General features: G+C 49.2%; 1 protein-coding gene across 2 annotated transcripts in view; it reads right to left on the bottom strand.

Moving 5' to 3' along the window:
• Window positions 1-13,459, bottom strand: part of kif26ba (kinesin family member 26Ba) — a 272,137-nt gene that overhangs the window by 68,150 nt on the left and 190,528 nt on the right. For both annotated transcript variants that reach the window (XM_072512933.1, XM_072512936.1), the window contains 3 exons: window positions 8,149-8,355; window positions 5,014-5,107; window positions 1,944-2,206 (listed from right to left, as the gene is read on the bottom strand). In XM_072512933.1, coding sequence (XP_072369034.1) covers window positions 1,944-2,206; window positions 5,014-5,107; window positions 8,149-8,355 — 564 coding nt within the window. The remainder of the gene's footprint in view (window positions 1-1,943; window positions 2,207-5,013; window positions 5,108-8,148; window positions 8,356-13,459) is intronic.

The raw sequence follows: 13,459 nt of genomic DNA on the forward strand, positions 1-13,459 counted from the left end.
CACCGTGCCGCCCTGAGTTGGGAACTTGTTGACAGGTACATTTAAAAGGTGTTGACAACAATACTTAAAAGGTGTTGACAATATTAAATGTCATCATTCCATTTTGTATGATAAGGCAAATGTGTTTTTTAATGTGGTAATTGATCATTGGGCTTTGTTCTTAAAAGGCATGTGACCTTTAAATTGACCAGCATTGCTTATGTATTCAGATGCATTAAAACACTTTCTCCAGTGGAAAAAGGTTCTTCTGCGTTCAACTGTTAATGTATTATCTGGGCTCTGTGCTTTTTGATTTTTGCATTGCTTTAAAGTCTATATATTTGCTGACCCTTTCAAAGGCTTCATTGCATTCAACTGTGCACAATTTGTTGACAGGACTGAACAATGTAATCTCATTGTGAATGGATTCAGCTCAGCAGGTGTTGCTGGCATTGCTGACACAGGTGTGGAGGGGACAGTGAGCTATGTTCAACTGACAGTTTTGTGACAATTTAACAGTATGTTTCTTTGAAGATGCTTTTGAAAGGCTGTTTGTTTATTTTGACAGGTTTCTGAGCACTTATAGGAGCATATTTTTCTAAGTGGAGCTTAAATGGATGATTGTTCATTTTGACAGTTTCATGAGCATTTCAAAGACTTCCCAGTGTTATCATTGGGCTCCTGGGAGCTGTGCCCATGATGGATACTGGGTGGATGGGTATGGAGGATACTCGGTGAATGGAAGGGGCACAGGACATATGAGGGGCATGGAATAGGCATGGGGGTTATGAAGGAATCATGGAGGATGTATGGGAGGTACGGAGGGGGTGTGAGATGGTGAGTGGGTGAGGGCTAGGGGTCGTAACAGTCATGAATTGAACCTGATGTCCCAGCAAATGGAGGCGGGCAGTCTAAGCTGCCGGCCTTGGTATATTCTGCCTCCATTCTCACATTGGGCCAGCTTCCGGAGGGGGCAGCCTTGACCTCAGCTTGATCCCGACAGGAAAGCAACACGTATGTGCAGGTTTGTAATGGAAGTGGGGGACGCGGTGTCGGGAAAAGGCCTGATTCATGACTCCCGACATGAAAATCCAGAGAGTAGCTAAGGTGAATTAGCGCAGGTTGCATTCAAAGGGAAACTAGGTAAATGCACAAAGTAGAAAGACATGGAAGGAATGTGAAGAAAGGGGGAGGAGACTTGGCAGAAAATACACCAGTATGGTGTATTTGTTGAGTCGAACAGGGGTCACTGTCTGTACAGAGTCTGCACGTTCTCCCGGTGCCTGCGTGGGTTTCCTCCGGGTGCTCCGGTTTCCTCCCGCAAGTCCCGAAAGACGTGAGACGTGCTTGTTAGGTGAATTGTACATTCTGAATTCTCCCTCAATGTGCCCGAAAAAGGAGCTGGAGTGTGGTGACTAGGGGCTTTTCGCAGTAACGTCATTGCAGTGCTAATCTAAACCTACTTGTGGCACTAATAAAGATTATTTCTGTAGTGCAATGGCCTCCATCGGTTAACGCACTGCCCAATGAGGAACTGAGTTATGTGGGCCAGGAACAAGGTGCTCTGGTCCATGCTCGGTCTCTGAGGAATCAGCCTATCCTAGTCAGGGTGACAACAGGGATGTGACAATAAATCCTAAATGTTCCCAGCCTGCCTGGCTGCCAGGAGGGGAGAGAAGATGATCAATCCGGGTAATCCTACTCTTGATGTCTATCTAGTACCGGTGTGGACATGCCTTGAGGCTCAGCTGTAATAATCATCAAGATACCTTGACAATGCTTTCTGTCTGGGCCCGCACATGAAGAACGGGCACTTGGAGGCCACCAGAGTCTCCATTTTCAGAAGAAAAATGTTTTTGTTGAAGAAAAAGGCAACAAAACTAAAGATTTGCGGCATCTGAGCAAGTTCAGGCACAGGCACCGGTGATCATATTGCAGTTTTGCTGCATATAAAAGTATATTACCTGCATGCCGCAGATCGGGTCCTCGCAGAGGTAGACGCCAGGAGACTGGCCGTCCTGCAGGCTGCCAGTTGCCACCTCGGACAGCAGATCCTTCAGGTTTTCCTCCTTCCCCCAGACCTCCACCGCCGAGACTCTGACCGAAAACCGGGCCCCTGTCTTTTCTTTCCTCTCGTTGATCAGTTTGAAGAGCCACGAGATGGCACAGGGGATAATGCCAAGGTTCTGCATGGAATCGTCCTTCCCAATCATGGTGTACGACTTTCCTGTCACATCACACCAAACAAAAACACTCCTCTGAGTTCAGTTTGTAAGGTGGAACAGAATGACAGTTTTCAAATTAGATTTGGAGCTTGCACAGACCACAATCCAGGCGCAGTGGCTTCAAGGTGAATGAAGTGCGGTTTTAGCACATACCTCAGCCTTGATGCAAACCTGCCTTTCAGGTGACTCTTCCGAAGAAAAATCGCACTGAGCTCAAAACGTTAACTCTTGTCTCTCTCTCCACAGATGCTGCCAGACCTGCTGAGCTTTTCCAACACTTTGTTTTTGCTTCAGATCGCCAGCGTGTGCCGTATTCGACTTCAATTTCAAATGCTTCTGGCGGACAGAGGTTCAATCACTTTGGATGGCCAGACCTATGCGCACACGGTCTATGATTAGTGGCGCTCCCTTAAGAGTTTATCCATCGTTATATTTAACATCTTCGGGAGATGGTGGTGCAGTGAGTGGCATCATCACTGGATTAGTGATCCAGTGACCCAGCCTAATGGGGGAATGACCGAATGATCTACAACACTGGCTTTGCTGTTTCAGAGCAAGTTTCACTCATTTCAAAATCTAGCAAACTATTACTCCCCTTTTGATTGAACACCCAAACGATGAAACCGAGCACTCCAGTAAAGGGAATAATTAAAATCTTTATTTATCATCCTGAAACTCTGGTAAGATACATCCCTGACAACTCACTGGTAAGATACATCCCTGACAACTCACTGGTAAGATACATCCCTGACAACTCACTGGTAAGATACATCCCTGACAACTCACTGGTAAGATACATCCCTGACAATTCATTGATAAGATACATCCCTGACAATTCACTGGTCAATGTCACCTGTCGGTAACCCGATGTTAAATAACTAGAAATGACTTGGAGAAAACACTCTCCAGAAATGGCGGCACAGTGGTTAGCACTGTTGCTTTGCAGCTCCAGGTTCCCAGGTTCAATTCCCAGCTTGGGTCACTGTCTGTGTGGAGTCTGCACGTTTTCCCTGTATCTGCGTGGGTTTCCTCTGGGTGCTCCGGTTTCCTCCCACAAGTCCCGAAAGACGTGCTTGTTAGGTAATTTGGACATTCTGAATTCTCCCTCCATGTACCCGAACAGGCGCCGGAATGTGGCGACTGGGGGCTTTTCACAGCAACTTCATTGCAGTGTTAATGTAAGCCTACTTGTGACACTAAAAAATATTATCATTACAGTAGTCAGTAAAAATTTAAATAAAGGCTTTTAGGACAGCACGGTGGTGCAGTGGTTAGCACTGCTGCCTCACGGCGCCGAGGACCTGGGATTGATCCCGGTACCGGGCCACTGTCCGGTGTGGAGTTTGCACATTCTCCCCGTGTCTGCGTGGGTCTCACCTCCACAACCCAAAGATGTGCAGGGTAGGTGGATTAGCCGCGTTAAATTGGTCCTTAACTGGGAAATAAATAACGGCTTTTGAAAAGGTGCCTTAATTTGAACCAGCATAATTTGAAGAGCCTTCTCGAATGGCCGCATGCAGCTGATTGGCTCTGATTTTAATCCCTGGCTGGTTCTGTGGGAGGGGCTAACCTTGTGCGAATTGTTTTTCAAGCGAGTAGAAAGGAATGCGGGAGCTCGACTTGCGCATGCAGCAGCTCTCGTAGCCCCTCAGTCGTCTCGGAGGTTTGACTGATTTACCTCGCCCACTTCATCGATGGAACGTCGGTAAAACTCCCAGAGTTCTATTTGCCAGGGAAAGTGAAATCCATTTGGAAAAGACACCAACTCGGACAGGCCAAGGCTGGTTGCTCCAAGGCTTGTTGAGCCGCCACAGAACGTGGACTGCCCGTGGCATTCACGTCATGCCAGTCACTAACACCTGAGTGGATCGCTTTGGAATGTCAGAAAACTGGCTTTAATCCCTCAAATTCGTGCTCGAGACGAGTGGGGTGGGGGGGGGGGGGGGGGGTAATTTAGGTCTTAATCTCTGTGGAGTAGTGTCGCTGGCAAATAGGGTGGTCAACTGTGGCATGGTGGTTAGCACTGGCCATGATCAATGCGCCCAGTTACCAGGATCGGGTGGGCGAGAGGGCCTGGGTGGGGTGCTCTTTCGGAGGGCCGGGGCAGGCTCGAATGGCCGAATGGCCTCCTTCTACACTGCAGGGATTCTATAAAGAAACTGTGATTAAATGTATTCATGGAGGTTTCATTACATGACTTGCCCTCACGCTCCAGCCGTGAATCGGCCAATATGTCCATCCTTGTGACATATGGCTTGCCTACACCAATTGGAAAACAAAAAGAATCATTACTCAAAATGGATGAAGATTGACTGTCAGCCAAACAGTTCCCTCCCTCCATTTTCTCTCTTTTTTTAAAATTTAGAGTACCCAATTATTTTTTTCCCAATTAAGGGGCAGTTTAGCGCAGTCAGTCCACCTAGCCTGCACATCTTTGGGTTGTGGGGGTGAAACCCACGCAGACACGGGGAGAATGTGCAAACTCCACACGGACAGTGACCCAGGGCCGGGATTCGAACCTGGGTCCTCAGCGCCACAGTCCCAGTGCTAACCACTGCGCCACATGCCGCCCCCTCCTCCCTCCATTTTTATTGAAGGTAAAGAGAAATTTTCAAAGGAGGTGACAAAAAGAAACTATCCTGCTGGATGTCCCGACGATTTTTCTCCAGGGTTGCACGCTGCGGAGTCTTGGAGATTGATCTTCAATCTCTGGAGACTCCAAGCCAATCCCGGAGGGTTTTGCTACCACACTGGCAAGGTTAAACCCCCGACTGTGTGTCCACCGATTGTATTGAAAGCTCGTGCTCACCTAGCTTGGTGTGTCCGAAACAGAAGACGCAGCCGTCTGCTCCATTCACCACTGACTGGATGACTTCAGCGACTGTTCCTGCACATACTTCAGCCTGTTGTGAATAAACAGAGGGAGTTACGTAGAATGCACGGGACAAAAACAGGCCATTCAGCCCCACTCTCCTGTGCTGGTGTTTGTGTTTCCCACAAGTCTCCTCCTGCTCTGCTTCATCTAACCCCATCAACAGGTCGGTCTGCCACTTATACTCAACTAAATTCCCCTTCAAAGCATCTAAGCTAGCTTTATGATTAGTAGCACAAATTTAATGTATGGTTCCTGTATCTGTGGTCCATTCAGTTTTACTGGTTAGACTAAAACGCTAAAGCAGGAGCCCAGCTATAAGACCATCAGACATAGGAGCAGAATTAGGCCACTCGGCCCATCGAGTCTGCTCCACCATTCAATCATGGCTGATATTTTCTCATCCCCATTCTCCTGCCTTCTCCCCATAACCCCTGATCCCCTTATTAATCAAGAACCTATCTATCTCTGTCTTAAAGACACTCAATGATTTGACCTCCACAGCCTTCTGCGGCAAAGAGTTCCACAGATTCACCCACTCAGGCTGAAGAGATTCCTCCTCATCTCTGTTTTAAAGGATTGTCCCTTTAGTCTGAGATTGTGCCTTCTGATTCTAGTTTTTCCTACAAGGTTTCCTCTCCACGTCCACTCTGTCCAGGCCTCGCAGTATCCTGTAAGTTTCAATAAGATCCCCCCCCCGCATCCTTCGAACGAGAAAAAAAGAATTTAGCCCTTGGTGATTCATCGAGTTTCTTTGTCCAAAGACATGCAAAATCTTTTTATATGGTGGTGTCAGTTAGTTTGAGATAATTTATTTGATAGGGTGGAGATAGATGAATAGTTTCCATGTGTAGTGGAGTTTAGGACAAGGAGACATTACTGTAAAATCAGAGCCAGTTACTTCAGGAGGGAAGTCAATGGGCGGGATTCCCCATTGCCCGACGCCGATTACGTAATCGGCGACAGGCGGAGAATCCCTTTTGACGCCGAAATTGGGGGCAGCGCCTGCTTGACATGGTTTTGTAACCTCGGCCCCCTCCGAAATGGCGTCATCGCGGTGCTTGCCGCACACTGTTGGGATGGAGTTAGCGCGTCACCTGAATGCCCTCCCCCGATGCTCCGTCCCCGATGGCCCGGGTTCCCGACCGGGCGGTTGACGTGTGGCCTCAGCGGTCGGGAACCCGGCGTGGCGGCTGTGGACTGTGCCCAACAGTGCTGCTCGCACGGTGGGGGGCTTCCGCGAGGGCTGGGGGGGACTGGGTCAGGGGTGGCCAGGGGGGCACACGGTCGGGTCCACGCACGGCTGCCGCCATCTTTTACGGCGCGACCGCTGCAGATCGTCGCTGTGCACATGCCCGGCCATTCTCCAGCATTCAAGCGTGGGAGCCCAGAGTTCTACGTAGCATGGCTGCTAGCCCCTCACCGGTCGCAGGGTCGGTGAGGCGACGCCACCGATTTTCTTGACGTAAAACACCGCAGTTCCTCCACACTTAGACTCAAAAACAGTGAATGCAGCCCAATGCATTATGCAAAGGATGGGAGAAGTGTGAAACTCTCATACAAAAAGTAGATGTTAGCTCGATTAATAGCTCTATAAGTAGTGGTATTGAGTACAAAAGCAGGGAAGTTGTAAAGCTTCTTGCCTTTATTAAGTCGGAGACTTTATTAAGCTCTAGTTTGGTCTGATCACCACACTTTATAAGGATGTGAGAGTCCTTGAGAGAGTGTAGAGGAGATTTACCAGCATGATCCAGCGATGAGGGATTTTAGCTACAGGATTCTGTTGGAAAAGTTGGGATTGTTCTCCTTGGAGTAAAGGAGATTGAGGGGAGACTCGATCGAGGTGGACAAGATTATGACAGGTTTAGATAAGGTCGACAAAGAAACGCGGTTCCCATTGGTTGATGCTACAAAGACGAAGGGATATAGATTGAAAATTTCGCACGAGGGGGGGATGTGAGGAAGAACGCTGTTACCCAACGAGCAGTAACCACCTTCTACTCGCTGCCCACCAGCATGGTGGAACTGCAGCTGATCGGTGATTTTAAAAGGAAATTGGATGGAAGTTTAAGGGAAGCAAACTTGTGAGGTCTCCCAGTTAGGGCAGGAAAATGGAATTAATTGGATTGTTCCGCAGAGAGTTGGCATGGAATCAAAGGCCTTATTTGGCCTCTTTGCTAAAATCACTTTGTCACTCTTATCATTTAAAATCTGAGATCAATAGATTTTCAGAAGTCAAGTGTTCAGTTCTTAAGTGTATTCAAGAGTGAGGACTAATAGTTTTTTGGACATTAAGGGATTTGAGGGGATGGGAAAGTGAAGTTGACAGTGAAGATCAGCCATGAGGTGCTTACTGGTGTGGAGAAGGCTTCAGGAGTGGTATGGTCTACACCTGTTCATATTTTTAATGTTCTTTTATTTAGAGGGAGCCAAGACAGGAATCCGGATTCTCCGTTTCAGCGGCTAAGTGCCGGCTTGAACGGAGCATTTGTGCGTTTTACGATGCCAAAATCAGCGCCGACCCCTCACTGATTCCGGGACCGGTGATGGGCTAGCACGAGCGCCAGGTGAAACTCCCGCTCCCGTGCCAGAAATGGCTGGATAATGACCAGCTCCCTTGACGCGCATGCGCACGACGATGACCTACTGTACAACATGGTGCAAGCCGTGCGCGGACCTGACCCGCCATCCCCAAACTCACAGGCCACCCCCTGGCCATCTCCCACTAGCCCTCGCAGAAGCTCCCCCCCCCCCCACCGCCCTGGCCAGCGGCACGGATCCCAGCCGAGTGTGGCAGCCCTGGACACAGTCCGTAGCCCCCGCGCTGGGCTCCTGACCGCTGAGACCACACATGTCCCGCATAGTCGGGAACTCGGTCCATCAGGGTTGGAACATCGCGGGAGGGCCTCCCGATGGTGCCATTTCAGAGGGATCGGAGCATGGCTGACTGCCGTCAAAATGGCGCCAGCCCCGATTTGGGCGTCGGAGTCGATTCTCCGCCGGATCGCCGATTACGATATCGGTATTTTCACCGCGGCGGTTACATCCGAACACGCCCACCTTGCCACTGACCTGCGAAGAGTCCTGCGGGAAGACAGCGTCAAAAGCAAACATCTTTGGCGGCACCAGGCCCCCTCTCTTCTGCGAGGAATTCTGGAGTCCGTTCACCGGAGGGTCGTACAGCGTGATCTGCTTTTTGCGAGGGTCGACCTTGAAGAAGCAGCTGGATTCTGACATGTCCCCAACGGAGGCCGAGCAGATTCGCAGCATAACCTTCACCTGTCACAGGGAGAAATATAACAACTCTTTAATTATTGAAGCAGCTGCATGGCTTTCAATAAGACGTCGCTCTTTTAATACAACTCATTTAACAGCACTGCGGGTCCTCCTACACCACGTGGACTGTAAGAAGGGAGCTGGCCACAACCTTCTCGGGGGCAATTAGGGGTGGGCAGTAAATGCTGGTCTCGTCAACGATGCCCTCGTCCATGAGCGAAAGATTGTAGCACTGCATTCATGCATTCATTCTATAAGGCATGTCAATGAATTCAGTCTCCCGGCACCCTGCCAAATTGACCACACCATAGCGAGGGTCGTCAACAATGATAGAATCATCGGGATATTAAACTCCGGGGGTACCTCTGTGAACAACACCCCAGGAAAACAATTGTGAGGGTATTCAGAAAAATATTTGTTCCATTTCCTTTGATGAATTCTGTTCATAAAGCACAGAAATATCGACAAGTTGGAGGAGAAGGATGGTTTGTGACTGACTGTCAAGAATCGCCCAATCGGGTGATGAGGAGCCAGTGACACAGGGAGGTCATATGATCAAACCTGCAGGAATAATATCCAGAGTTGGGAACCCTAATTACGTGCAGCCTGATCGGGCTAAAGGCAGCCAATTGCCCAGCTTCTAATTCATCTCTTTACCCGTTACATTATCCTTTGTCGCACCTTAAATCTAACTGCAAACCACTTCATTTGTACGTCGTCAGCACACGGTTTGAAAGCAGTGAGCGAGGGAGAAAAAGTGGGGGGGGGGGGAATTATTCAGAAGCAACAATTTGCATTTATACAGTGCCTTTAAGGTAGTAAAACACCCCACGGTGCTTCACAGGGGCTGGTTTAACACAGGGCTAAATAGCTGGCTTGTAAAGCAGACCAAGGCCAGCAGCGTGGGTTCAATTCCTGTACCAGCCTCCCCGAACAGGTGCCGGAATGTGGCGACTAGGGGCTTTTCACAGTAACTTCATTTGAAGCCTACTTGTGACAATAAGCGATTTTCATTTCATTTTTCATTTTGTCATTTCAGGATTGTTTCTAAACAACATGATGCTGAGCAGAATCAGGATACACCAATATATTCTCTTCCGAACAGCACTACAGGTGTCCTTACACGAGTTGGACTCCAGCGGTTCAAGATGGTGGCGGCTCACTACCACGTTCTCAAGGGCAATTAGGGATGGGTAATAAAGGCTGCGATGCTCGCATCTCATGAATGCAATAAAAAAAATGGCTTGGTCAAAGAAATAGTTTTTAAGGCGTGTCTTAAAGAAGGTGAGAGAAAGGTATATAAATACGTGAAGAGGTTCAGGGAAGGAATTCCAGAGATTAAGGTCCAGCCAACCCGAGGATAGGGGGAGCAAATAAAGTTCGGAATGCGCAGTAGGCCGGAATTGGAGGAGTGCAGAGATCCCAGTGAGTTGCAGGGCTCAGGATTTGATAAGAATCATATATAGAACATAGAACATAGAACGATACAGCGCAGTACAGGCCCTTCGGCCCACGATGTTGCACCGACATGGGAAGTCAAAAAACAAAAGCCATCTAACCTACACTATGCCATTATCATCCATATGCTTATCCAATAAACTTTTAAATGCCCTCAATGTTGGCGAGTTCACTACTGTTGCAGGTAGGGCATTCCACGGCCTTACCACTCTTTGCGTAAAGAACCTACCTCTGACCTCTGTCCTATATCTATTACCCATCAGTTTAAGGCTATGTCCCCTCGTGCTAGCCATTTCCATCCGCGGGAGAAGGCTCTCACTGTCCACCCTATCTAACCCCCTGATCATTTTGTATGCCTCTATTAAGTCTCCTCTTAACCTTCTTCTCTCTAACAAAAACAACCTCAAGTCCATCAGCCTTTCCTCATAAGATTTTCCCTCCATACCAGGCAACATTTTGGTAAATCTCCTCTGCACCCGCTCCAAAGCTTCCACGTCCTTCCTATAATGCGGTGACCAGAACTGTACGCAATACTCCAAATGCGGCCGTACCAGAGTTTTGTACAGCTGCAACATGACCTCATGACTCCAGAACTCAATCTCTCTACCAATAAAGGCCAACACTCCATAGGCCTTCTTCACAACCCTATCAACCTGGGTGGGAACTTTCAGGGATCTATGTACATGGACACCTAGATCCCTCTGCTCATCCACACTTCCAAGTACTTTACCATTAGCCAAATATTCCGCATTCCTGTTATTCCTTCCAAAGTGAATCACCTCACACTTCTCTACATTAAACTCCATTTGTCACCTCTCAGCCCAGCTCTGCAGCTTATCTATGTCCCTCTGTAACCTGCTACATCCTTCCGCACTGTCGACAACACCACCGACTTTAGTGTCGTCTGCAAATTTACTCACCCACCCTTCTGCGTCCTCCTCTAGGTCATTGATAAAAATGACAAACAGCAACAGCCCCAGAACAGATCCTTGTGGTACGCCACTTGTAACTGAACTCCATTCTGAACATTTCCCATCAACCACCACCCTCTGTCTTCTTTCAGCTAGCCAATTTCTGATCCACATCTCTAAATCACCCTCAATCCCCAGCCTCCGTATTTTCTGCAATAGCCTACCGTGGGGAACCTTATCAAACGCTTTACCGAAATCCATATACACCACATCAACTGCTGTACCCTCATCTACCTGTTCAGTCACCTTCTCAAAGAACTCAATAAGGTTTGTGAGGCATGACCTACCCTTCACAAAGCCATGCTGACTATCCCTAATCATATTATTCCTATCTAGATGATTATAAATCTTGTCTCTTATAATCCCCTCCAAGACTTTACCCACAACAGACGTGAGGCTCACCGGTCTATAGTTGCCGGGGTTGTCTCTACTCCCCTTCTTGAACAAAGGGACCACATTTGCTATCCTCCAGTCCTCTGGCACTATTCCTGGAGCCAATGATGACATAAAAATCAAAGCCAAAGGCCCAGCAATCTCTTCCCTGGCTTCCCAGAGAATCCTAGGATAAATCCCATCAGGCCCCGGGGACTTATCTATTTTCAGCCTGTCCAGAATTGCCAACACCTCTTCCCTACGTACCTCAATGCTATCTATTCTAATAGCCTGGGTCTCAGCATTCTCCTCCACAACATTATCTTTTTCCTGAGTGAATACTGACGAAAAATATTCATTTAGTATCTCGCCTATCTCTTCAGACTCCACACACAACTTCCCATCCCTGTCCTTGACTGGCCCTACTCTTACCCTAGTCATTCTTTTATTCCTGACATACCTATAGAAAGCTTTTGGGTTTTCCTTGATCCTACCTGCCAAATACTTCTCATGTCCCCTCCTTGCTCGTCTTAGCTCTCTCTTTAGATCCTTCCTCGCTACCTTGTAACTATCAAGCGCCCCAACTGAAACTTCACACCTCATCTTCACATAGACCTCCTTCTTCCTCTTAACAAGAGATTCCACTTCTTTGGTAAACCACGGTTCCCTCGCTCGACGCCTTCCTCCCTGCCTGACCGGTACGTACTTATCAAGAACACGCAGTAGCTGCTCCTTAAACAAGCTCCACATATCCAGTGTGCCCAACACTTGCAGCCTACTTCTACAACCTATCCCCCCCAAGTCATGTCTAATGGCATCATAATTGCCCTTCCCCCAGCTATAACTCTTGCCCTGCGGGGTATACTTATCCCTTTCCATCACTAACGTAAACGTCACCGAATTGTGGTCACTGTCCCCAAAGTGCTCACCTACCTCCAAATCTAACACCTGGCCTGGTTCATTACCCAAAACCAAATCCAATGTGGCCTCTCCTCTTGTTGGCCTGTCAACATATTGTATCAGGAAACCCTCCTGCGCACACTGTACAAAAAACGACCCATCTAATGTACTCGAACTACATCTTTTCCAGTCAATATTTGGAAAGTTAAAGTCTCCCATAATAACTACCCTGTTACTTTCGCTCTTATCCAGAATCATCTTCGCCATCCTTTCCTCTACATCCCTAGAACTATTTGGAGGCCTATAGAAAACTCCCAACAGGGTGACCTCTCCTTTCCTGTTTCTAACCTCAGCCCATACTACCTCGGAAGAAGAGTCCCCATCTAGCATCCTCTCCGCCACCGTAATACTGCTCTTGACTAGCAGCGCCACACCTCCCCCTCTTTTGCCTCCTTCTCTGAGCTTACTAAAACACCTAAACCCCGGAACCTGCAACATCCATTCCTGTCCCTGCTCTATCCATGTCTCCGAAATGGCCACAACATCGAAGTCCCAGGTACCAACCCATGACATAGAGGGAGGCCATTTGACCCATTGAGTACATGTTGGCTCTCCTCGGAGCAACTCAGTTAATCCCATTACCCTGGGTGGGATTCTCATACCCCTTGGCCGAGCCGGAGAATTGCCACGACACCGGTCCGCCGATTCTCGGGAGAGCGGAGGACTGACACCATTGGTGCCGGCGCGGTCGACACGGCATCGGTCGGGGGCCGTTCTACGGGGCCCGCCCGGCGATTCTCGACCCGGGATGGGCGAGCGGCCACGCAAAACAAGCCGAGTCCCGCCGGCACTGTTCACACCTGCTCTTACACAGCGGGACCTCGGCGTGGATGCATCTGGGGGCGGCCTGGTGGGGGGGGAAGGGGGGGGGTCCGTCCCCGGGAGGGGCCTCCGCTGTGGCCTGGCTCGCGATCGGGGCCTACCGATCGGCGGGCCGGCCTCTTGGGCTGGGGGCCTCTTTTGTTCTGCGCCGGCCCCTGTAGCCCTACGCCATGTTGCGTCGGAGCCGGCGCGGAGAAGGGAGCCACTGCGCATGCGCGCATTAGCACCGGCCCCACTAAGCATGCGCTGACCCGCAGCGCCCATCTGACGCCGGGGATCGGCAGCTTGAGTGTTGCTCCAGGGCACGGCCCCTGTAGGGGTCAGAATCGCTGCTCCTGAAGCCAAGTTGATATCGTCGAGAAACGCGACGGCGTTTACGACGGCGTCAATACTTAGCCTCAGGATCAGAGAATCCCGCCCCCTGTTCTATCACTGCATCCCTGCAAGTTCATTTCCCTCAAGTGCCCGTCTGATTTAGTTTCAAAATCATTCATCATCCTCGCTTCCACCACCTCTGTGGGCAG

Source organism: Scyliorhinus torazame, chromosome 1 (assembly GCF_047496885.1).
Source record: "Scyliorhinus torazame isolate Kashiwa2021f chromosome 1, sScyTor2.1, whole genome shotgun sequence".
Lineage (NCBI taxonomy): Eukaryota > Metazoa > Chordata > Chondrichthyes > Carcharhiniformes > Scyliorhinidae > Scyliorhinus > Scyliorhinus torazame.